We start from the raw sequence: 26532 nt of genomic DNA on the forward strand, positions 1-26532 counted from the left end.
ACGTTATTTAATGCTGTTTTGAGGTGTTTTAAGCTGTTTTTGGGACATGTCATATTTTGACATTTTTCCATACTATAGCCTTGCCTTTTCGCTCATTTTTTCAACATGCTATTTCATGGTGTTTTTGTCCCTATCTGCAACTTTCTTTGCTATGGCGAGTCTCGGCACGCTATTTTATTCTGTTTTGAGGTGTTTTAAGCTGTTTTTGGGACATGTCATATTTTGACATTTTTCCATACTATAGCCTTGCCTTTTCGCTCATTTTTTCAACATGCTATTTCATGGTGTTTTTGTCCGTTTTTGCAACTTTCTTTGCTATGGCGAGTCTCGGCACGCTATTTAATGCTGTTTTGAGGTGTTTTAAGCTGTTTTTGGGACATGTCATATTTTGACATTTTTCCATACTATAGCCTTGCCTTTTCGCTCATTTTTTCAACATGCTATTTCATGGTGTTTTTGTCCGTTTTTGCAACTTTCTTTGCTATGGCGAGTCTCGGCACGCTATTTAATGCTGTTTTGAGGTGTTTTAAGCTGTTTTTGGGACATGTCATATTTTGACATTTTTCCATACTATAGCCTTGCCTTTTCGCTCATTTTTTCAACATGCTATTTCATGGTGTTTTTGTCCATTTTTGCAACTTTCTTTGCTATGGCGAGTCTCGGCACGCTATTTTATTCTGTTTTGAGGTGTTTTAAGCTGTTTTTGGGACATGTCATATTTTGACATTTTTCCATACTATAGCCTTGCCTTTTCGCTCATTTTTTCAACATGCTATTTCATGGTCTTTTCGTCCGTTTTTGCAACTTTCTTTGTTATGGCGAGTCTCGGCACGCTATTTAATGCTGTTTTGAGGTGTTTTAAGCTGTTTTTGGGACATGTCATATTTTGACATTTTTCCATACTATAGCCTTGCCTTTTCGCTCATTTTTTCAACATGCTATTTCATGGTGTTTTTGTCCGTTTTTGCAACTTTCTTTGCTATGGCGAGTCTCTGCACGCTATTTAATGCTGTTTTGAGGTGTTTTAAGCTGTTTTTGGGACATGTCATATTTTGACATTTTTCCATACTATAGCCTTGCCTTTTCGCTCATTTTTTCAACATGCTATTTCATGGTGTTTTTGTCCGTTTTTGCAACTTTCTTTGCTATGGCGAGTCTCGGCACGCTATTTAATGCTGTTTTGAGGTGTTTTAAGCTGTTTTTGGGACATGTCATATTTTGACATTTTTCCATACTATAGCCTTGCCTTTTCGCTCATTTTTTCAACATGCTATTTCATGGTGTTTTTGTCCGTTTTTGCAACTTTCTTTGCTATGGCGAGTCTCGGCACGCTATTTAATGCTGTTTTGAGGTGTTTTAAGCTGTTTTTGGGACATGTCATATTTTGACATTTTTCCATACTATAGCCTTGCCTTTTCGCTCATTTTTTCAACATGCTATTTCATGGTGTTTTTGTCCGTTTTTGCAACTTTCTTTGCTATGGCGAGTCTCGGCACGCTATTTTATTCTGTTTTGAGGTGTTTTAAGCTGTTTTTGGGACATGTCATATTTTGACATTTTTCCATACTATAGCCTTGCCTTTTCGCTCATTTTTTCAACATGCTATTTCATGGTGTTTTTGTCCCTTTTTGCAACTTTCTTTGCTATGGCGAGTCTCGCACGCTTATTTTATTCTGTTTTGAGGTGTTTTAAGCTGTTTTTGGGACATGTCATATTTTGACATTTTTCCATACTATAGCCTTGCCTTTTCGCTCATTTTTTCAACATGCTATTTCATGGTGTTTTTGTTTTTTTCTGCAACTTTCTTTGCTATGGCGAGTCTCGCACGTTATTTTATGCTGTTTTGAGGTGTTTTAAGCTGTTTTTGGGACATGTCATATTTTGACATTTTTCCATACTATAGCCTTGCCTTTTCGCTCATTTTTTCAACATGCTATTTCATGGTGTTTTTGTCCGTTTTTGCAACTTTCTTTGCTATGGCGAGTCTCGGCACGCTATTTTATTCTGTTTTGAGGTGTTTTCAGCTGTTTTTGGGACATGTCATATTTTGACATTTTTCCATACTATAGCCTTGCCTTTTCGCTCATTTTTTCAACATGCTATTTCATGGTGTTTTTGTCCGTTTTTGCAACTTTCTTTGCTATGGCGAGTCTCTGCACGCTATTTAATGCTGTTTTGAGGTGTTTTAAGCTGTTTTTGGGACATGTCATATTTTGACATTTTTCCATACTATAGCCTTGCCTTTTCGCTCATTTTTTCAACATGCTATTTCATGGTATTTTTGTCCATTTTTGCAACTTTCTTTGCTATGGCGAGTCTCAGCACGCTATTTTATTCTGTTTTGAGGTGTTTTAAGCTGTTTTTGGGATATGTCATATTTTGACTTTTTTCCATACTATAGCCTTGCCTTTTCGCTCATTTTTTCAACATGCTATTTCATGGTGTTTTGTCCATTTTGCAACTTTCTTTGCTATGGCGTAGTCTCTGCACGCTATTTAATGCTGTTTTGAGGTGTTTTAAGCTGTTTTTGGGACATGTCATATTTTGACATTTTTCCATACTATAGCCTTGCCTTTTCGCTCATTTTTTCAACATGCTATTTCATGGTGTTTTTGTCCATTTTTGCAACTTTCTTTGCTATGGCGAGTCTCGGCACGCTATTTAATGCTGTTTTGAGGTGTTTTCAGCTGTTTTTGGGACATGTCATATTTTGACATTTTTCCATACTATAGCCTATCGCTCATTTTTTCAACATGCTATTTCATGGTGTTTTTGTCCATTTTTGAAACTTTCTTTGCTATGGCGAGTCTCGGCATGCTATTTAATGCTGTTTTGAGGTGTTTTCAGCTATTTTTGGGACATGTCATATTTTGACATTTTTCCATACTATAGGCTTGCCTTTTCGCTCATTTTTTCAACATGCTATTTCATGGTTTTTTTGTCCATTTTTGCAACTTTCTTTGCTATGGCGAGTCTCGGCACGCTATTTTATGCTGTTTTGAGGTGTTTTAAGCTGTTTTTGGGACGTGCCATATTTTGACATTTTTCCATACTATAGCCTTGCCTTTTCGCTCATTTTTTCAACATGCTATTTCATGGTGTTTTTGTCCGTTTTTGCAACTTTCTTTGCTATGGCGAGTCTCGGCACATTATTTAATGCTGTTTTGAGGTGTTTTAAGCTGTTTTTGGGACATGTCATATTTTGACATTTTTCCATACTATAGCCTTGCCTTTTCGCTCATTTTTTCAACATGCTATTTCATGGTGTTTTTGTCCGTTTTTGCAACTTTCTTTGCTATGGCGAGTCTCGGCGCGCTATTTTATTCTGTTTTGAGGTGTTTTCAGCTGTTTTTGGGACATGTCATATTTTGACATTTTTCCATACTATAGCCTTGCCTTTTTGCTCATTTTTTCAACATGCTATTTCATGGTGTTTTTGTCCATATCTGCAACTTTCTTTGCTATGGCGAGTCTCGGCACGCTATTTAATGCTGTTTTGAGGTGTTTTCAGCTGTTTTTGGGACATGTCATATTTTGACATTTTTCCATACTATAGCCTTGCCTTTTCGCTCATTTTTTCAACATGCTATTTCATGGTGTTTTTGTCCATTTTTGCAACTTTCTTTACTATGGCGAGTCTCGGCACGTTATTTAATGCTGTTTTGAGGTGTTTTAAGCTGTTTTTGGGACATGTCATATTTTGACATTTTTTGCCTTGCCTTTTTGGTTCTTTTTTCAACATGCTATGTTATGCCATGCCTTGGCATGCTATGTTTGGTGGTTTTCAGCTGTTTTTGCAACGTCCTATTGTTTTATCGTTACCCTATATAGCCTTGCATTTTTTGTCATTTTTCGATATGCCATACTATGGTGTTTTTGCAATATTCATTAATTTTGCTTTGTTAGTAATCAGGAACTTCAGCATTTTATTGATCCACCATTGGAGATGCAGTTAACCAGTTCCTCAACAAATGTGCACATGACATCACTGAGTCCATCTTGCCATTGGCAACTTCTGTCAATTTTACCGTCTGTTGAAAGGGGGATCGGCACCTGTTATAATATAAAGGAGGGATGACACAACAACATCAAAACAGAACCTAAACTTTAGGAACAATATATATACATCACAGTATAATACATTTCGGTCATTTTTTTGAACATGCTATTTTGTGATATTTTTGGTTGGACATTTTTCAATATTCTTTACAATGACGTGTCTCCACATGCTACTCTATGTGGTTTTCATCTGTTTTTTTGAACGTCATACCTTGACATTTTTTGCGCTCTATGCTTTTTTATGTGTTTCTTTAGCTGTGTTTTGGACATGTGATGCAGTCAAAAATCACACCAAAAAGTCATATTATAGCATGTGGTATAAAATTGCCGGAAAAAATCATACTATAGCATGTGGGCCAGAATCACTCAAAAAGGTCATACTATAGCATGTGGTCCAAAATCGAGCCAAAAAGGCCTTCTATGTTGTCAAAAATAGCCCCAAAATATCCTTGTATGGTATGACGTCAAACATCGCGCCAAACCATGATCGTATAACATGTTATCCAAAATCGTGTCAAAAAGTCATACTGTAGCATGTGGTCCAACATCAAGACAAAAAGTCCTGCTATGGCCTCAAAAACACCAACAAAACGTCAGTTTATTTTGTCGTCAAAAATCATTGTAAAGCTTGTCGTCAAAAATCTTGCCAAAACTTTATAATATAGTATGTCGTCCAAAATTGCGCCAATACATAGTATACTATTGCATCAAAAATCATGCCAAAATGGTTCAGAAATGTCATAGTATAGTATGTCCGCAAAAATCGCGCCAAAAAGTCATACTATAGTACATCTTAAGAAATTGCGCCAAAACATCACAGTATAGTATGTTGTGAAATAAATGTCATTAAAAATCATGTAAACCTTCCTCTACACAAGACCACCAGTTTACTGCTTTCCTTTATATTTACCTGCAATGCCTGAATGAGTAAACGAAGAATCGTTTCCAAAATCCCTGGAGAGTACAGTAGCAGGAATAGCTTGAAATGCAGCTGAAGATTTCTTCAGAGACTTCCTGAAAGGTTCCTGTAGTGAAAAAGAGCCATTTGTATTAGTAAATATTAGCTCTGCCTTTCACGGCGTTGGGATTGTGGGCGAGTCAACCTGTGAGCACATTATACTCTGGGAGTCACACCATCTGTGGCACTCACCTCTTACATTTCATCTTTCTCCAGATACCCGCCGGGCGTAGTTGGAGTGGCTCCAGGCGGCATCCCAGGGGCGTTAGAGGGCATGGTGCCTGGTGGGGTGCCCATTGCCCACACTCTGCCCTCTGGTACACACCCCTCCCAGGCCCCGTCGCCCAACCAGCCCTCCAAACACGGCGAGACCAGAGAGCACCTCACCGAGCAATAGCAGCAGAAGGGATCCAAAACGGCAACATCTCATCCGACCTGTCGACACTCAGAACCAACCAATCACAAAGCAAACAACCAACTGGGACCAAGAGACAGTGAATCAACACAAGCGGCTGCCTGTTAAACCAGTCAGCAACTGGGAACAGAGGAAGTGTTCCGGGGAATTTGTACTTTTAACGTTTTAGTTTTTACTCTCTGTCTCTTTGGGTTCAGTACCGACTTTACTCTTTGATGATGATGGGTTTTTTTCCTTCGGGACATGCCTATGATTGTGGACACAGAGTCCAGTGTTTTTAGCGCTCCGGGATTACCCGATGAGACTCTGTCCCGCCCCCTCTCACACCTCAGAGCTCATGGGAAACGTAGGCCCACATCTCAACACTCCAGTGGGCAAACAAGGAAAACTTTTGGCATCATGTGCTACTGGACCTTATCTCCTCCCTCTCTCACCCCTCCTGATCCTCCCCACCTCCCCTCCACCCAGCTCCCACCCTCCTTATGTAACTAATGTGTGTTGTTTAGGCCCCTCATTATGCCTCAGAAGAGAATTATAATTTTTTTTCTTTCAATCTTCAGTGTGAATGACTAAAAATGGATTATTGACTATATATATTTATCATTCGTCAAACAAAAGGAAAAGATTGCTCATCAGTTATAGTAATCTAGAGTGGGTTTTAACCCTTTCCTGGCAATAATACATAAAGTTGCAGTTACATGATTTCACCACTTGAGGGCACTTCTATACAGTGTGGTGGGTTTCTCCTGACGTCCACAAGTTATTCCAATATATTTTGTGAGTATTCTTAAAACTCTAAACAAAACACTTTATACATTTCATTGTAGCTGAATTTTGAGGGAGCTACCAGCTAAGTATTTAACTTTTCTCTTTAGTTGTTAAGAGTTGTTGATGTGTCAGTGTGACTGTGAGCCGTGACGAAGGAAACATTTTTTTATAGTCATAAAAAATAATGAAGTTTGGTGTGACTGCATCTGATTCTTCTGTTAACAAACTGGGAGGTTTCTGACAACCAATCTCATCTTTGAGCACATTTCATGCTGAAGACAGGAAAGGGTTAAAGCAAACTTAATTTCTTAATGACTCAGGAAAACACTTTTTTGCAGATATTGTTTATTCCCAGAATTTTGTCTTTGAGAAAAAAAAGATAAGACTAATCTGGTTAGTCTGGATATTTTCTCTCCTCCCTCATCCTCTCCATTGTGGTATTTTTATATACAAGGCGCATCCCACGTTTTTGGTGTTTAAAAGAGTTTTGAAGAGTCCTGTTAGATTTGTAATGCCTAGTTAAATGTTCCTATAACCATAGTCCTATGTGATCCGCCCCTCTCTCTTCTCTCCTTATTATATTTTCTTTGTTCTATTGAAGGCCAGGTTCTTTGGGGCATCCTGTACTCTGTAAGAGCAATAGCAGAAACTCCTACTTAGTGTCCCAACAATAGCAGAAGAGGCAGCCAGCAGTATGTTTTTGTTTTTAGTGTGAGTATTTGTATTTGTTTCTTGTACAAGGTGAACATTTAGCATTCAGTGCAGTTCAAATAAAAGATACGATTCTGAGAACCAGCTGTCTGTACCAGCTTCATTTTTAACACTTTTGTTGTGCTTTCTTACTTTGAAGCTACAGTTGGTGACTTAACTCTGATACTATTGGAAATTATATCTTTGTTACAGTGGAGAAAGCAATTTTTGAATCACTGGATGCTACCAAGAGGGTGAGGCAGAAATGCAAATGTTTGATTTTGGCCAAAATCTCAAACATTTTGTGTCTTTTTTTTCCAAACGGGATTCGGTTTTGCAGGTCAGAGCTCCTACAGTGATCTGGACTATATTTAGATGCTGTGAACTTTATTGACTGTCCTTGTGTGTGATACATTATCGAACTGGCGCATCAATTTCAAAACATTCCCATCCACCATCACCCGCTGAAGTCAAACAGTCAAACATAACCACAAGGAAACAAACAGGGTGCAAGTGAGTCAAATTTAATATTAATGCACTCTATAGAAAGAGGCAGAGTGTTTGGTTTGCTTTTTTCCCCACCAGTGTCACCACCACCCACTCTTACATGACAAGGAGCTACTAAATCACACATAAAAATGTCAGTAAACTTGTACGTCCTTTTCCCCCTTCCCCTCACAGAATGTAGGTATCATCTGTGCAAAATAAAATACTTCAAGACTGAACGGATCAAACGGAACACAGATAAAACGGGGCAGAACAAAGGTGTCGCCTCCGCGCGCTAAATCTCCTAGACAAATAAATAAATCCAAACATCAGGAGGGGTTTGGAGAGGGATGGGGAAAACAGGTGCTCTTTTAAACCTTAACATACACACAAGGATCAGCATCCTCTTGACTTTTAAGCAACATTTCTGTCAGGCAATTCTGTAAATGAAATTTCTCATCTAATGCGGCTTTGGGATTTCCTTAAATACATTATAATTTCCTATATGTCCTAGTATTTGTGTCAGGTCGAGATAATTACTTTGATAAGAAATAAGGATAAATCTGAGCACAGAAAGGCAAACTAAGTGGACATGATGTGCTTTTATAGGAGCAGTAGTTGGGATTCTGTTTGTCGGTGCTGGTATTTTTTTTCTACCACGGAGCTCACAGAACACATGCATTATTACAAGTTAAAGATTTACATTTTGGAGAAAAGAAAAAAGAAATACAGATAGCAAGGTATTCTCCCAGAGCCCACAGTGTCCAGTCTTAGATTTAAGAGCTCTGATTTTTTCTTCTTCACCTCTATTGACTCACTCGTCCTCGTCCTCCTCTTCCTCACCGTCAGACAGAGAGGCACAGGGGCGAATCTGACGGTATCTGTCCAACCACTTCTCCACCATCTGGGTGACCAGGGGGTGGTTACGGCGGCGAGAGCTCTTCTGCATGGCTGCCAGCATGCCCCCTTCTGTCACGCAGCAGTCGAGCCATTCCCTGAGCAGCTTCTCCTGCTGCTCCTCGTTGCCCATCTGAGTCGTAGACAAACATGCAGTTACTCCTCACAACATATTTAACATGTGAAACTGCTGGTGGCCACAGCCATGTGTCACAAATCTTATTATCCACTTGAAAACTTTTCACTCAAAGAGGCCAATTTTTTGTAAAAACAAGTATATGCAGAAATTGAGAAATTAAAAAGAAAACACCTTTCCATACACGTTACCCTTGTTGCCTCTCTAAATTAAAAAAAATAGTATGGTATGCAATAGAAAAAACATTTTAAAAAAAAAGTCAAAGGACAGTATGCCAAAAAATTGACAATTTTTTCTATTAAAACATTGTATAGTATAACATAAAAATATCATCGGATATTATGCCATAAATATATCTTAATAATCGTAAACATCCTATGACAATCCAATGAAAAAAGTCTTCAATGTGTCATAGTCTGACAAAAAATGTCATAGGAGAGTATGATACAAAAAAGTCACAATATGGTGTGTCAAAAACATGTCATAGTATAGTATGGGATTCAAATTTCAGAAAAATAGTATAATATGTAGATAATATGTCATGGTACAGTATGTTAAAAAAAAACATTTTATTGTACAGTATCTTGAAAAAAAAACTGTCATAGTGTAGTAGGTCGAAAATATGCCATAATATAGTATGCTGGAAAAAATGTCATAGCATAGTATGTCCAAAAAAGGCCTTAATGTAGTATGTAGGAATATGCCAGAGTATTGTGCGACAAAAAAGTCATAGTTATAGTATGTGGAAACAATGCCATCATATGTGGGATGTGGAATGGTATAGTGTACCACAAAAATGCCATAGTATGCTTAAAAAAATGTCATAACATAGTATGTCAAAAAAATTTCATTGCGTAGGATTTTGAAAAAGATTCAGTGTAGTATGACCCAAAAATAAATGGTATGGTATGGTATAACAAGTATTGTATGACATGAGAATATCATTTAAAATGCTATAAAATGATATAAAAATTGCCATCAAAATGTCATAGTGTGGTATGACATACAAAATCTCTTTAAAATATCATAGTATAGTATGCCATAAAAATATCTGAAAATGTCACAGTAAAGTATGCTAAAATGTTATAGTTAAGTATGTCATGGTTTAATAGGTCATTAAGTCAAAAATGGCATTAAATGTAATACCGTGCCAAATGGCATATAGATTTTTTTTAAACATTCTTGGCCTTATTTGTTGCTAAATTAATTAATCAACTTTAAACCTGTTTAAGACCCTTATTTATCTTACATAATTTTGATATTAAACTTCAAAATGAACAGATAAATTTCAATCGTTTTGAAAACAGAATCACAACATCAGTGCCTACCTCTTGTGCAGACAGAAAGTGAATGTGCAACAGCTTCCTCTCGCTGTCCACCAGTGGCAAGAAAGTGACCGTGACATCATCGTCAGTATTGAGGTTGGCGCCTGCACCACGATTGTCGTAGCCGTCATTCTCCATGGCCACCAGGGCGGAGAAGTGGCCTCGTGTGTAGCCCAGGGCGATGGGGCTCTTCCAGCAGAAACTCTGCTCCCATAACAGAGGCAGGTACACACCTAAAAACACACAAAGCAAGTCAGACCAGCTGGAGCTCGTGTTCAACGGCACACTAAAACCAGCTGAGGAGGAGCAGGCCCTACAGCTCCGCTCTCAAATTACAGTGTGTGTGAATGTCAGCTGGGGCCAAGCGCCATCTCAAATCTGACCTGACATCAGAAGTGGTGGCTTTCAGCTGATTGAAAACAACTGGCCCTTTGTGAGCTCAGAGCGGCTCTGTGGTGCAGCCTGGTGCTCTGCTTCTTCAGGAGTAAGCCCTCGCTTACACACTCAGCCTGCGATGCAGGCTAAAGCCTCAGCTCCACTTCTACACCCACCCAGCTTATTCTCTGTTTTTTGTGATCTGACCGACTGCTTCTCGGATGCTATTTCCTATATTAAAGTTACAGGCAGTGCAACAAACTGAGTTAAAGTCTGTGTAAAGTGATAATTAAAATTTGTTCTGAGTTTGTCACATCACAGAAAGATGTGTAATTAAAAAACTGACCAAATTTGAATGACCAAAAATATTGTCAAGTATTTAAAAGAAGGTCTCAAAATCAGGAAAAAAATGCACAGAATTTTCTTATCTGAAACGCTGGGGGTGTGTCCGCTGGAGGAGCGGGAGCCACGCCTAATCGCAGGACAATGCTAATGATGCTTCTCATTTTTATACTGCTACATTGCCAGGGGCGGGGTTACGCTGCATATAGCTCCAGTGCATCATCGAGCTATGGTTTTAGGCCCGCCCAAAAAATCTTAAAACAGGGAAATGGTGAAAAACAAGTCAACCGTCTAACTCCACAATTCAGTACTATATAGTAAAGGGTTTTTGTAACATGTTTTCAACAATCAGATTCCAACATTTATAATGTGTTTTGAAACAAATCTCTGAATTTACTTTACACAGACTTTAAAGATATTCTGTGTTGCATGGTGACTATGCACCTTATCTGTGCACGCCCTCCCATTTGTTTAGTCCAAGTTATAAAGAGGCTATGAGCAAGACTTCAGGACCTTATTTTACCCCACGCCCTCTTGTAGGGACAGACTCCATCAACTTTTATGAACTTATGACGAGAAGCCCTATCTCCAAACATTTAATTTAGCTTTTTTTTCTCTGGCAACCTCTTCTCTCCACATCAAAGAGGCACAGATTAATGATACTGGTAATGAGATATTGGATGAATTATTGGTGAAAGGGTTAGATAGGATCAAAGCACGTGTTATCATTTCTAGGCTTGAACTCCTTCAGTTTTAAGTTATTCTTCCACCACACTTTGCCAACACTAAACTGAAACTTTCTTTGACCCTAAGTCATCTTCTCTGGTCCGTATGCAAACAAGAGTTTCTGGGATAACAATTTGCATTTGTACAGAGACATTTACGGCAGAATCCCTGACTGTTTCTCTTCTATACTGTTGTTCTTCCTCCAGAGGATGATGTTTGATGCGGTCAAAGCACAAAACGGTTATCTTGAGAATTAGTTTCCCCCGTCATTTAAAAAATGCTAAATAACATGGTTTCTTGACTAAACCTTGATAACTTCTGTACAATCGATGTGATTACTTTTTAAGGGACCCATTATTGAACATATCAGGAGTGAGAGGTGTCACTCTGGTAACTAACTGTATTGGACTGTGATATACTGTATTTCATTTGTAGTGAATTTAAGACTTTAAAGACTTTTACACTAAAAATTAAATTTAAGACTTATTTCACTATAGCCAAAATTGGGGGGAAACAAAAAGAAAAAAAAACAACAACCAGACACCGATTACTCAGGGTTAGGGAGAATTTCTTTTACCCAAACATTCATTTTTTTTTGTTTTCGTTTGCCTTATTTTTAGATTGGTTAATTTAAAGCCTTGTAAGACTTTTTAAAGATCCGTGGGGACTCTGCCAAGTTTATCCAAATGCTTCCTCACCTTGAAATCGAGTGTATCCTAACGTTTCACCACGGAAACTTTTGTAGTATTTCACTCCGTAGACTATGATCGGTCTGCGAAGAATGTGCGCGAGAACAAATATGTGGGTCTGCTCCAGGCTGGCCCCGGGCTGAGAGGAGAAAAAAGAGAGAAACAAACAAACAAAACACATCATACAGTTGTAATCATGTTCACTTCCCTCTATTGTACATTCAATATTAATACTTCCAAAAATAGTGGAGTGCTGAGACTGCCAAGTACTGTGTGAACCTGCAACGCTGCAGCTCTGAGTTCATCTGCATGCCACCTCTCCTCCTCTCATCTCAGTGAAAATCTGAACAAGCAGAAGGCCAACTGTTTTTAAACACACTACATCTACAATGATATTTCAAGTTGAATGGGGGCTTCAAAGTCATCCACAATTATAGGATGGGATATACAAAGGCTGATCTTATCCCTTGGATCTCATCTCTCCATCGCTGTCAAAGCCTCAGATGAGGTTATCACATGGTAGCTTTTTGCCGTGTTTGTTTATGCTGCCGGTAGAGTGGATCTCTGCGCTAAATGCCTGTAATCCCAAGGTCACGTGTTGGGAAGGAGTGCTGCTTCAGCAGGCGAGCCAGCAGAGCAGATGAGCTGTCTGTCAATCTACAACTCCATCTCAGCGGATCTATAATAATTGCTCGTGTCCTTTCTGTCATTCACACACGATCCACCTTTCATTCACGTCAATTCAAGTCACTTCACTAGCATGAAAGTTAATGAGCAACACTCCAAGAGCATTAAGAGCTGAAACACACTGAGTATTACATTTTTTGACCATTTTGTGCATTCAACAGTGTGTGAGGGTATGCAAGTGAAGGAGCTGTGCTGTTATGACTTGTTGTCAATATTTAGGGCTTTTACTTGACAGTGTTGAATAAACTTAGTGAACAAATGTTTAAACATCTGTTTTAGATCGCATAGGCCAAATATGAAGGACTTCACTGGATAGTTTGAAGCTTTATTTATAACATTTGACTATTTCTAAGTCTGATTCTGAATGCTGCACAGCTTCTTTTTTTAAGTAGCATGAGTATGTGTTTGAGAGATGGAGAGCGCTGGAGGTTACACTCAGAGCCGACAGGTGTTGGCGAACGCAGCCCAGAGAATGGTTAGCATTTAAGTTGTCTAGTGGCACTGTAAGTGCAGTGTGGGTTTTATCTTTGCCCATGAATAAACACCGCAGCTCCTCAAAACCCAAGAAGTTCCCATGTCTTGAATTCCAGCTGCTCGGCAAAGTGAAGGGAGAGAAAGAGGCTGAATGTGCGCTCTCTAGTTCTGTCCAGAGACAGCATACTCTGCTCCACATATGCTGCAAAATGTAGAAAAATGTATTTATTCAGTGTTTTTAGATTTGGTACTGACCTTGCGTTTATGCAGGCGTTATCAAAAAATAGACCTGAAGTATAAATTAAAGTTTTCTAGTCGTGGTCATGCCTGTAAGACATGATTGAGACATAAGACTGCATGGAGCTGTTGCAGACAGCTGCGGAGATTAAAATGAGACTGAATCTAATGATATTCGTGTGTGAGAAATGCACCTATTTGCATATTCAAAGATTTTTTTAAGGGTTATACAATTTGATGGAAGACATTCAAAGACTGACTTAAAATCCTTAATTGAGGCTTCATATGTAATTAAAAAATGACGTTTGGCACAGCCCTACAAATGCGTCTCTGCATCCCAAGGTAAAAAAAAGTTCCAAACCACACTGAACTTAATGTTTCTCAAAGGAACTGAAATGTGGACATGCTCGCTGCAATTGCAGGTCTGTCCATTTAACAACATTTTAAACAATGCCACTCTATGGTGTGGTGGTTCTTGCAAATTGCAGTGCCAGGAATGCAAATTAATATCCATATTGAAATCCAAAACATAGAGCAAGTTAAAGGTACTCGGCTGTTTTGACAGCTAGTATGAAGTAATGTTTGATGAGCAGGTTCGTTATTTTAATCTCATACTCTACTACTACACAAATAATGATGCAAGTTTAGACAATGTGAAAACTCTGAATGTAAAATATGACTCTTCTTGTTTATAAATCCAGAAAGAAGAGAAGAAACATGTTGTGTCTCTCCCAAAAACCAAAAAAGGAGACAGGACACAGTTTGTTCTTTTTGTGCATATCGGTGTATAAATGTGGAGGTGAAACTCCTGCAATTCTAAATGCCACTCCAACCACTTAATAACTAACTCAGTGTCATATTTTTTATGTTTAAATGACATCTGAATTTCTAACAACCAAAAAATAATTATATTTTTTTGTTTACAAACCTGCCATTTTGCCTTCGAGAATGCATCAGTTTATATATTGTATTTTCAAAGTTCCCCACAACTTCTGTCCACTCACACAACACATTTACATGAATCTCACACGCTCCCTTTACAGACTGACCACACCACACTGGGACATTTTCTTCCTTTGATTGATAGTGCACTAGAGGAAGGAAGTGAGTAAACCAGAAGGAAGCTCATAATTACCTGGCTGGCCAAAGACAGGATGAACGCCCAGTCCTCCTGCCACTGCTCCTCTCTCAGGGAGAAATGCAAACCGAAACTCTGCGAGTACCATGACTCCCACTCCTTCCAGCGTGTGTAAAACCTTAAAAAAAGTTACAAATTAGACTATTTTTGCAATTTATTTAAATCAAAATGATTTATCCTTCTACAATGTATCTCAAAATAGTTTTTTTTGTGACAGAAAGTATTGCATGTAGAGCAAACACTTCATAAAACAGAATTTCATGTCAAAATCAAAGTCAAAGACAACCTGAATTTTGAGAAATCAAGTTAAAAACACTTTTTCAAGGAGTCTTAAGAAACCTAGTGATGCATAACAAGCGCATCCACATACCTACTGCAATGCACATTTCATGTCTTACCTTTACTAAGTGATCAAACCTCCTAAATTTGACTGTGTGAGGGAAGTATGTAAATTTCCTGAGGAAATGCTTCAACACTGAGCCTCTGAGTCAAATGATCAAAACCACTAAAACAACTTCAGCAGTTACATCACTGAAAGACAGGACAGCCAGAAAGGCAGTAATCTACACTTTGCTCAGATTTGAGACTCGTGACTATTTGGTTATGAATATGTCCTAAAGAGATGCACATTTTTTGAAGTGGGGTTGTATGGGGAGCTTACTTATAGTCAGTGTATGACATACAGTATATGTATGTTTGCATACCCCTAGTTTGGAGAAGCAAAATCGATACCTGTTTATAGCCTCCTGCAAACTGTTAATTTTTTGCAATCTTAGTTTGGTGCAAGCGACACTCTGCGATACAGATCTTAAAAACTACCTACGTCGGTCAATATCAATAAGCATGAACAAAACATTGTCGCCGTGCGTCATCAATCGACGCTGCTGTAGTGGTAAGGGAAAAATGTAAAACAAGCATGAATCGAGCCCTCGCTTTTGTGTTATTTATGGGTGTTGAAAAAGGTCGTGGTGGAGGAAATGAGGCCAACTTTGCATGCCAGTTTTGCAAAAGAGAGCTCGATTTAAACCGATATTTTTTCTTTTCTAGGTGAATAAAATATGTTTTGTTGCTGACCCAGCAGTACATTGCTAGGCTTTCTTGTCAGACTCCAACTAACTGCTTCTCCAAACTGAGGGCTTGCCAATACACATCTACAGCATGTAACACACTGACTATGGGTAAGTACCGAATAAAACCCGAGATTCCACCAATCTCTTAAATGTTCTCTTTGACTTTCATGCAATATTTTTTTGAGTAAGATGTTTTTTTAATGTGTTCAATCTTGTTTAGGGAAAGCTACAACTGTCACCTCTGTCTATAGAGGTAAGTTCTTCATTCCTTCAAAGAATATATATAGTATCTCTGTTATGTGCTGATGACATACGGCTTTTTTTGACAGTAATGACTCAAAGTTTTGAGAAAAATGTTTAGGGGTCAAATTCATAGCTTAAGTTACATGTTCATCATAGAACACAGTTCATAATACATTATTTCACCTAATAAAAATATTTTCTGGATTATATGACTATAGGGACTCTGTGTAAGATTGAGTGTCTCACCAATGGGAGCAGTCATGCAGGCTGTCATGTAGGGTCTTGCGGAGGACAGAGTCCTTGTCGTAGATGCCCCAAGTGGCCTGTAGAACAGAGTCCAACAGACAGTCTCCGGCTGTGCGGTTCCACAAGGCGTACAGGCGGCTGTCCAGACGTGTACCCAGCTCCAGAGACCAGTTGATGACGGGAGATTCCTCTTCTAACTCTAACCACGGAGAGACAGGCAAAATGTACGAGTGTTGGGTGAGGGCACTATAGGATAACACATTTCATTATACTGTCTTCAAGCATATCCGCTTTTGTGGAAGTTGTGGAAGATTAAAGGAAACATGATAAGATGGGTTTTTATACTGAGCTGAACAATGAAAAAAATAAGGCCGGGTCGACACGGATTTTTTAAAAATATAGTTTGCTCTGTGCATTTTTGCCTTACTTCCACACACAAACAGCATTTTAGGTCACTGAAAATCAAAGCTGTTAAAAAACTCTGCGCCCAGTGTTAGACATATAGACGGGGGAAAAGGATTTATTTGGCTTGTGACGAGTTTGCACCGTTATTTTCTTTTTTTGAGGCATCGCAAATGAGAATGACCAAATAGTGCTGGCTTTAACCTTGTTAAAAGGACTTTTACATGTTTAAACATACACTTACAATAACTCATCCACTATATTAAGGAACAGGCAAGTCATAATGTACTATGATGTGTTTTAATTGTATTTCTGTGTTTCAATTGGACGTAAAAAAGATGCAAGACTTGGTTTATAAGAACAACCACAAATAAAAAGCATGATTAACAAAAACCTTAAAAGCTGATAGTCCTTAATCTGCTAACAAAAACTCAGCATGGGGGCATAGATGCTGCGTTGAGCTTTTCAGATATGCAACTGCTGCAGCTAGTCGTTATGGAAACACATTGTGCGTCGCATAACCTGCTTCACAGCATTTTTCTTGCCTCCTGAAATATCGTTGAGCACACCTTTACTGATTCCTCAGCTATGTTCTGTGCAAAAACCAAAAACCCAGAGCACCACTCATCAGTAACCCAGTTTGAGGAGGCTTAAATAGGTCACAAGACTCCTCTGATACCTCTCCTCTGAAGAGCACATGTATGTTCACAAGCACACACAGAGTGCAAACCTGGGAGTGTGTCACTGGTTACGCATTTGGGAGAGAAACCAGTCAATTAACCTAATTAGAGAGGGTATATGACATGGAGCAGGAGGTGGTGAGCTGATTGGCGACAGAAATACACAAGAGCAGATGCTTGTTTTTCATGTCACAGCCAGATTATGAATCACAGGTAACCAAAACCCATGAACACATGCGATATGACTTAAATAAGCGCAGTTTGAGGTTTACATGCAGAAGCCAGTTATGAAAAATGAATAAATCTTTGATACCTTTCTGCACATCTCGATCCAATACTTCATCGAACAGCTTCTCTTGGACAGCAGGTGGCAAGTCCTCTATATCTGCAAAAACATATAGAAAAGATATTATGTTTTTACGCTCATTATAACCATAATGGCGCACTGCACTGAGGGCAACAGAAAGGCTACAGTAATGACACACAGAGGGGATGTTCTTTGCAATCCCATTCAGCAGCTGACATTTTGTCAATGGCACACAGTAAACACAAGCTCTGTGCAGCATGTTGTGTTTCTGTGCGTATTGAACTGTGCACACACAAAGCCAGAACACTGGTGGCTATTCTGTGGCTCAATAGTGAATGGCAGTGGCTTTGTGCGAAAGAGAGAGAGCGACAGAAACAAAGGGAAAGTGCCCTGCAGCTGGCCTCTGGCCAAATTCTGTCTGCAAAGAAATACTTGGCATGACAAGAAGAAAAAAAAAAATCGAATATATCAGCGAAGCCTGCATAATCTTTCATCCCGCCGGCAATGGCAGCTCTGAATCAGAATACAACTGGTAGCTCTGAAAAGCAAAGTGCATGTCATTTCAGTGAAGACATTACGCCACAGGGACAGGACACTGAGCTGCTGTTTTCTCTGAGCAAAGCTGCACAACAAGGCTAGCTGTCATTCTTACAATGCTCCAGTGAGGGGGAAAAACATCAAGATCACACGTTGAAATGTTGCACATTTCAGTGTTTAGAGGAGAGTTCTACTGATGTGCCTTAATTCCAAAAAATCATAACATTTTTTCTCAATTCCACCCTTGCAGCATAATACAAAGCCTGTAGTATTCAATGTCAATCTTCATTCAAGGACTTCCAAATCAAATGTTAAGACAGTTAAGTTAACGTTAATTTTCTTTGTTTATTCAGACTATAGAGAAAAAAACATTCTCTGTCAGTGGAGACCAATAAAGCTTCACTTATTTACAGATGAACAGAGAAGCTATCAGATTGCACACATGAAAGGAAGTCCACCGAGCAAAGTGATGTGATCATCAAGATATTGTGCATACCTGCAGGCAGGGTGAAGGTGACCGGGTCAGTGAGGAAGTAACAGGCGAAGTCTCCTTTGCGTTGGTGCAGCGAGGCTGCGATCTCCCTGCGGATCTGCTCCGTCAGCTCAGGACACACCATGGAAGGGATGCACTTAGCCGCCTGTTGGTTCACCTAAAGGTCATACACACAGATTCAGTGGATATAAGCGGTAAATACACCAATAACAGCAGGATAAAACACTTTAGATACATGTGAATTACATAGATGTGTGGGCAATTTTAAAAACAAAGGACAAAAGCCATGTCGTTGCAAGGTTATATGTAAAAATAGGCAATATGGGCACATGTTCAAAGGATTTTCTAAAATACAATAAATACAACAACTAAAATACAATGTTGTATATGTACACATGTATGTATGTATGTATGTACTTATTTGTAACACTGATGATCACATTTTGCCTACATACTAAAGAGGGCATATTTCTCTCCCAACCTCAGTGATTTGTTTCACAGTGCAGCCCTCTCTGCCTTTTCTAATCGTTGCTTGCCCTCCTTGCAAACCACATCAGCTCTGTGGCATCACGTCCATTAGGAACTAGTGGCAGGACTGCAGCCAGGCTAATCCTCCACCTAATCCTTAAAGTGCACTTCTGCTGTAATTAAAGGCATTACAGGCATCTGCTGTATATAGTCTACTCTGGCGCAGAACAATTATAGACTGCCGTAGTTGACAAGAAGTACAGAAAAGCATCAAAATTACAGGAAAACCCCAAACATTTTCATGTATAAGAAAATTTATTTGATTCTTAGAAAGAGAGCCACGAGATTACTAGTCGATAACTTTTTTTTGTAAGACTATAATCTTTATATGAAGAGAAAAAAATAAAATTTGACTTCACTATTGATCTGTGTAGAAATATGTGTTTAAAGCAGCATTTCCACTCATTTTTCATTTTCTTTTTTATGATGTTTCAACCACACCTGCCACCCTTCAGTTCGTCAGCCTATTGGAGTGCACTATGTATTAATATAGGTGTCGTTTCAAACATTTTGACCTGATGAAGATCAGGGTAGGACTGAAACGTCTTCAATAAACTTGCGTGGCTTGTGTTACATGATTACTTTTCAAGGACCTATGATATTTTTTTTCTATCCCCATTTGCCTTGTATTTTTTTCTCTATTCAAACATAATTTCAGCTGGCTGGCTCACACTGAAGGGAGAGACGGTGTGCAGGGAGAAAATGTGACGGTAACAAAACGTCACGCATATAAGAGCTACGTTACATCGACATCTAAGAAAAATTAATTTGCAATCATGTTACATTACATGGAAGGTTATCTGTTAAAGGTCACTGTAACAGTTTCAATTAACTAAACAAAATTCATGACTTTTCATAAACTTTTTAGGATTTTTACTAATTCCATAAGTTTTCCAGGTTTTCCGTGACTATGGGAACCCTGGTTAAGCATGCTTAATCAGTGGACAACCTGCTCAAATAAGATGGTATCTATTTATGAAGATGGTGAAGACAAACTACAGTTTATCTCTACACTGACCTCTGTGAGCAGGATAGCCAGCATGTCCTGCCTCTGGAAGCGGATGGCCAGATGGACCAGGGTGAAGCCTACATCAAATGCCGAGGACCGGTTGAGGAGCTGCACCTCGTCTGCAGTGAGCTGCCGGGCGATGTCACCACCCGACGACTTGTATGCTTCTATTGCCGCCAGGTCTCCCTCCACCACGCCTGCAGCAGAAGGAGAAGAAGGAGGAAGGATGGTCAGAAATTTTGCAGACAGCGTTTGCACGGCAATGTCAAAATGGATCAGTGTCTCAAAATTGAGTTGCTTTTTAGGAATTAAAGTACGCGGGCTACTTAAGTTAGATGAAGGTGACACACAAAATACATTGTTTACAATCTATGTTTAAGGAAGGAGAAACAGAAAAACAGATCACTTTTAACAGCGGCCACAACTCTATTTCAAGCCTTTACACAAACCGTTGTGTCATCACATGGCACAGGCATTTCAGTTATATCAATGAAAGAAGTCTAAATATTAGAAAGACCATACACTCAACAGCACTACAAAATACAACCTGAAAACTGATCATAAAGTCGAATCAAAACCTCATACAGGTAGTATCAATTGCAGGGCTGTACCTAATAAATGAACATCTGAGTGGATGTTAATCTACTATGCCAAATACTAGTGTTTCTTGTTCAGACACATCTGCAAAGAAAATAAATTAACGTTGAAAGACACAGGAATCCTTTTAAAACAGGCCAATTCTTTGTAAATGGATTAGACCGGCTTTTGGAGCAGTTCCAATCCCATGTCTTTGCTTGTAATAGAAGCAAGATGTAACTGACAGCTTGCCATGTTCAATGAAAAGGGCTACAGAAATATCCATCAAACTGTGCTAACACATCAAACTGTGCTTAGTCACAAGCAATTAATATTGAAATCTGGTAGGAATTTGCATAACAAATTCCACTTCAAAGGAGTTAAGTGCTAAAAAAAATCATGGTGAACGAGGCTCTTTAGCTCTTGACGTCAATCCACAGCTCAGATGACCTCTAGATGTAGCCACTAGCTAACACAGTGTGAGAGCAGTTATCACACTGCCTGGCTACTACACAGCCGAACAGAGAGAGCAGTGTAGCTTATAATGCAGAGCTATCAGAGAGCTGTGTCAGACAGAGGACAGTCTGTGCAGATTAGCGTCCTCCCCCTCCTTTTGGACATTGCAGTCTCAACATCTGTTATGAGTGAAATGAACGGCAGCTAGGTAGTACACTGAATGCTGAAGCACTGGCTAATTTTAACAGACAGCCTTATGCGCGGCTGTCCTCTCTGGCAGACGATGAGGACAGTTACCTTGAGAGGACCTGGAGGGGAATGTGCTCTTTCATACCTGCTGGGTGACACTTTGAAAACACACATCCATAAATGGATGCTGGATGATTTTAGCTGCAGAATAGCTACTACTGTCACTAAAGGTGACCTGTTTTTTAGGTGTAGGAATAAATGTAATTTTTAAGGGGAACAAAACACATTTAATGTGCTTGGTGTAGGTCAAAGTTGTCATGATAAAAACACCAGTGTCTCAATGACAATATTCATAAACGCTGACATGACTGTCAGCCTAAAGTATACTTTGATGTGTGCTGCTAAATAAGGGTCAACAGAATACCGGCCCGGCTGATTACTGGGGCCAATATCTGGCATTTTGTCGATTACCTGCATCAGCCTTTTATTTTAATGACCAACGATAAAATAAACATTTGCTAAAGGCATTTACACAAAATTTTGTGTTGGAGTTTGTTATATTCCAAGTTCTAAATATTGACAGAAAGATTATTATTGTAAATGCATATTGGTTCCAAATATCTGTTATCTCTCTCACTAACCACTAATAATTGGTAACGGCCCTAAAAAAAACAATATCTGTCTACACCTACTGCCAAACATTGCAACATGAAAAAACATGATGATGGCGTTTAAGAACGAAACACATTACTCATTATTACTTTTCATTAGTCATCTGTTGCAAAAAAAAAAAAAAATCACATTTGGTGCTTTGCATCTAGTTGGCCGAGAAAGAAGCGACAGCACACTCCTCCTAAAAAAAACCTTCTTCACTCCTAAAAAAGTGTGCATGGACCAAACAGCCAGAAATGGGGCATCCAGAACATCCGGCGTGGCCATTTGGACAGACATCAATGTTGTGTTGTTATTTGAATTAATCAATGCAGCTGAGAAAAAGAGTTAATAATTAATGTGACCACAATGTCCACAAAATAATCTTATCATTAACACAGATTTTTGTACTCATTGGTGGCTGATCGACAAGATCATTTCTGCTTGATGGCAAACACACAGAGCTCCTCCACAATGTTTTTTTAACATACACACTTATTACATAAACTGTACAAAACATCACTATGAGCAAAATCAAACTATAAGAATAATACAGAAACTACAGACAAATATTATCTGAAATGGCAAGACTCGCCAGTTTAAGTCCAAACAAAAGAACAATGTTGAACAAACAGAGTCTGCTTCCTTTTGCGGGAAAGTAGAATCAATGGGATCATCTGATTTTGGCCCAAATACAGAGCTCTGAACAAACATTAGACCAGAAACAGTGAAGTGAAGTGAAATCAAGTTGTGCGACCTGAGGAAGTGCTTTGCTTTGCCATAATGTGCTGCTCGACTGAGGCACTTCCTCCACTGACGAAACACTTTGAAGAGCCCAACTGTAACACAATCTACTGAAAAAACTCAACTGAATAAAAAGAGTACACAGAATTAACTCAAAGGGCTGGAAATTCCTATATATGGTAGATGTAAAACAACAGTGAAAATGGTCTCACTGTCACCTGCGAGTAAAGTTTTCTATTCCACAACAACAAGCTGGAAAGGGCAATCAGTGCAAAGGTTAGGAGGACGCTGATCATGCGCTGCCTTCATGGTTTTTGCTTTTTTGTTGTTGACTGGTGTTCATGTCTTGTCAAGGCTATTTTTGCTTCCTAGTGCCCCAGCTCAGCACATAAGCGCCACTGTTTACAGGGTCGGTTGACCGCAAGCCAGGAGAGTCTCTGGTCTACGGGATACACTCACACTGCGCTGCCCAGACGGCCCATTCATCCCCACCGGCTGGGAAGCACTCACACCCTCTCAGTTTCTCAAAGACGCTCTCAGTGGCAGCGCAAGGGCAGCAAGGGGTTTGGTGATGAGCTGGATCAAATTCCTACTAGCCATTTAGTTACACATCTTTATAAAGCTAACATTCAGCATAATTTCTGCTTTGTTGGTGATAAATACCCTCTCACTACGGCGAATATTTTCCAACTGAAAACACTACCTTGTGAAATTATACCCATCTCAGAGCTTGCCAAGCTTGAGTTTTGCTAGAGTTGTACTCTAATATTTGGAGTCTAAATATTGTCATGTTGTCATTCATTAATAAAACACAGAGTGGATCAAACCCCTGTGCAACGTTGGCCTTTAAAGGGTGAGGCACCACGTGCGCTGTATTACTAACTAAGTAGAAAATAAATGTTTTGTCATCGGGACAAAAATGGTTGCCTCTGACTGAATAAACCCGCTCTGCCATGATATCATGAAAAGAAACAAAAAACTGGTGTGACAATAGAGGTGCTTTAACAAAGAAAATGGGACAAGAATATAGATTCCTTGTCCCAGAAAAACTATTCAGGTGAGTCACAGAGCGAAATGAGGGCTAAGGTATTCTCACATAAAAATCAGAGCCCAATAAATAGTTCAACCATTTGTAGTCATAACTATGGAATGCACAGGACACAATAAAGAAATGAATGTTAGAATAAATGCTGCATTTATTTATTTGTGTCACTACTGAGTAATCAATTGATTTTTTTTTATCAACAGACAGCTTTAATCTAGAAAATTTGTGCAAAAATGACATCACAAGCTCTCAAAGCTGAAGGTGACGTCTAAAGGGCTTATCAGCTGTCCAAGATTGACTGATCGCTTTGAGCCTTGCAGAAATTACATTTAATAACAAATGAAAACTCACCAGCACATGCATTGAGGAACAGCCAGTCTGTTTTCCTCATTCGATTTCTAATCTGCTTTAGCTTCTTGAAGTCGACCTCCTGCTCCTCTCTGCTGCTCATGGCTCCAGCTGCGAGCTCTATCCTCTGGAAGTCCATTTGGACATTGTCTTCCCTCTTGGGCGTAGGAGAGGACCTCCGTTGGCCCTGGCCTCCGCTGCAACTGCCCCTCCACCGAGCCCTGTCCTGCTCATTTATCATGGGTGTTGGCTCTGCAGACTCGGCCAGCTCTATGGCTTCCAGGTTGTTGGGCTTGGGGTGGTCACAAACCACACACTTTGGAGTTTTGGGCCAGTTCTGGTATGTGCAAGCTGTACATGTCCAGTGCTGCTGATGGGTGTTGAGTCTGTTTCTGTCATTGTACTCCTCACAGGTATCCACAGGGGAGTGGGGAGCAGGACGGCAGCCTGCGTTGGAGCCTGATGTCTGAGGGGACTCTGTGGGGCTGCTGGTCCTTGGGCGCTGACACAGGCACTGCGTGCAGCGCAGAGCTCGGGGCCAGTTCAGGTAGGTGCACATCTGGCAGGACCACTTGTTGGCAATCTCAGCCATGCTGGTTGACCTGACTCTTGGTCTTGCACTGGAGTCAGGGCAGATGAGGAGGTTGCTACCACTCTCAGTTCTTGGGGGGTCCCAGTCCGGACTAGGGTTCAGATCGGGGCTGTTTTTGTAAGGTTCCTCTGTGATGATGGGACCCCTAGACCTCTGTGCACGACACATTGTGCACTTGACCGCAGATGGCCAGTTTTCATAGGTGCAGTAGTCACAGGCCCACTTTATTTTCTGTTCCGTCATTGTGGATCACTTCGGATGGTGAAGCTGTGGTGATAAACGTGGTTAGATGTGTGGCCAGAACATAAGCTTTGTATATCACCTTCAAGATCAATAAATATGATAAGTAGTATCATTATACATACATAAATCAAAGATATTTTATGTTCTCTTAAGGATGTATTCCAGCAGATTTTAAAATTAACTTACACTGTTAATTATTTGCAAGATTTTTCTGTATACATCTATAATATTTCACAATAAATTAATGTAAAAATGATGCAGTAAATTAAAGACAAAAGCTTTGTTAATCACCTCTAAGGTCAATAAATATGATAAAGTAATATATACATAAATCAAAGATATTTTGTGTTCGCTCACACATGTATTCCAGCAGATTTTAAACTATCTTACACTGCTAATTATTTCCAAGATGTAATATTTGCCTATAAATTAATGTAAACATGATTCAGTAACTTAGTGTGATAGATAGATACTATGTGTATCTATATCACTATATAATTTTTGCAATTTTTTTTTGCAAAATCTTACAGTTACATACCATAAAACCCTGGAAATAATCACAGCATCTTCATATTTATATCATTGTATCATTTGTACAGTAATTTATTTTTTAATATTACAGTTACATCCTGTATAATCCTGGAAATAAATCACAGCACCTTTGTAGTCTACACTGCTAATTATTTACAGGATTTTACAGAATGTAACTGTAACATTTTGCAATAAATTTCTAAAAAATAATAAAGTACTTTACTGTGGAAGTCATGCAGCTAGTAGCCAACAAGCTATTGTACATATACAGTCAAACATTTTGCAGTGAACATCTGGCAGGGCACCTTCAATGACACTGGCATCCTGAAATGACAACGTGATTTAAAGACTAATATTACCTTCCAGTTGTTTATTATCAGTGAAAGTATCAACAGCTGACTTTCAGTCACATGACGAGCGGCTTTATTGCGTTACCATGTAGCAATGTTTCAATGTTTGGTGTTAGCTAGCTAGCGAAGCAAGCTAGCCACCTAGCATACAGAGTTAGCGTCATTTTCAACAGTTCGCGAACATTTCAAACAAAACACGGTCACGAGCTACGTCTTTGGCATGAATATTTCAAGAAATGTGGGAAACTCTTACCGTTTTTGCGGCCGAGCTCGTTCCTCAAGTCCTGCCGAAAACCACAACAAACCCTTCTTGTACCAGTCACCCCCCCTCCGCCTCCTGCTCTATCAAACCTTTCCCAAACCGACTTATTTCGACCCCTTTGGTCTCTCACATGTTTACCTTTATGGACACATTAACCTCTCGCGGAATAAACCACACCTTGGCAAAGCCTCTGTAGTCCCTGAATCATGGTGTAAATATGCGACACTCCATGGTTTACATCGCCTCGGTGTTGTTTAATGGCGGCGACAGCGAGACAAATGAGTAGAAGAGCCAAAATAAACGCCAGCCTGCCTACGTCACCAATCATCTGGCTCAGCACTCAATCTGATTGGCTGAAGGGAAAGTACTGTGTTGCATTCATGACGCGTCGGAAATATTACAACTGCGGTATGTGTTAACATTTATGAGAGGTTCAAAACAACTGGGATTTTTTTTTTAATTTAAAGGGCCGAAAAGTATTTCCCGTGTAACTCAAACTTTTTTTTACTGTTATGTTTGGTCTTTATCCCGAAACACAAGATTTTTTATATTATGTCGCATTGAACAAACACTAGAATGAAAGGCATTTGACCAAACAATTCAGAAATATCCGAGCTTTTCATAAGGC

The 26532-nt window shown here is 39.4% G+C and overlaps 2 protein-coding genes and 1 long non-coding RNA gene across 8 annotated transcripts in view; 1 reads left to right on the forward strand and 2 right to left on the reverse strand.

Moving 5' to 3' along the window:
* The window catches only part of ctbp2l (C-terminal binding protein 2, like), a 139873-nt gene extending 132881 nt beyond the window's left edge, over positions 1-6992 (forward strand). For all 5 annotated transcript variants that reach the window (XM_088069658.1, XM_088069659.1, XM_088069657.1 and 2 more), the window contains one exon: positions 5234-6992. In XM_088069658.1, coding sequence (XP_087925784.1) covers positions 5234-5414 — 181 coding nt within the window. In that variant the 3' untranslated portion in view covers positions 5415-6992. The remainder of the gene's footprint in view (positions 1-5233) is intronic.
* On the reverse strand, positions 2508-5386 carry LOC148186312 (uncharacterized). The gene is made up of 3 exons (XR_015774916.1): positions 5210-5386; positions 4970-5084; positions 2508-4053 (listed from the first exon to the last, which is right to left on the reverse strand). It is a non-coding gene; the product is annotated as an uncharacterized LOC148186312 (long non-coding RNA).
* A 406-nt stretch (positions 6993-7398) lies between the features above and the next one.
* On the reverse strand, positions 7399-26439 carry zranb1a (zinc finger, RAN-binding domain containing 1a). 2 transcript variants are annotated; one of them, XM_042507329.2, is made up of 10 exons: positions 25896-26439; positions 23930-24785; positions 19927-20114; positions 18384-18537; positions 17357-17428; positions 15962-16160; positions 14400-14520; positions 11876-12005; positions 9738-9967; positions 7399-8406 (listed from the first exon to the last, which is right to left on the reverse strand). In XM_042507329.2, the coding sequence occupies exons 2-10, from the start codon at positions 24759-24761 to the stop codon at positions 8191-8193; spliced, it is 2142 nt and encodes a 713-aa protein (XP_042363263.1). In that variant the 5' UTR covers positions 24762-24785; positions 25896-26439; the 3' UTR covers positions 7399-8190. The 2 variants fall into 2 exon arrangements, with proteins under 2 accessions (XP_042363263.1, XP_087925788.1); XM_088069662.1 differs by lacking the exon at positions 25896-26439 and adding an exon at positions 25516-25832.
* Between the last annotated feature and the right edge of the window lie 93 nt (positions 26440-26532).

The sequence above is a fragment of the Plectropomus leopardus genome, chromosome 19, assembly GCF_026936395.1.
Source record: "Plectropomus leopardus strain MGB_pleo_1.0 chromosome 19, ASM2693639v1, whole genome shotgun sequence".
Classification (NCBI taxonomy): Eukaryota; Metazoa; Chordata; class Actinopteri; order Perciformes; family Serranidae; genus Plectropomus; species Plectropomus leopardus.

Coding starts and splice junctions, on each gene's coding strand:
- zranb1a (XM_042507329.2), bottom strand. CDS start 24,761: ATGACGGAACAGAAAATAAAGTGGGCCTGTGACTACTGCACCTATGAA. Junction 20,115..23,929: donor GTTCCTCAATGCATGTGCTG/GTGAGTTTTCAT, acceptor CTTCTGCTGCAG/GCGTGGTGGAGGGAGACCTG. Junction 17,429..18,383: donor CACCTTCACCCTGCCTGCAG/GTATGCACAATA, acceptor ATGTTTTTGCAG/ATATAGAGGACTTGCCACCT.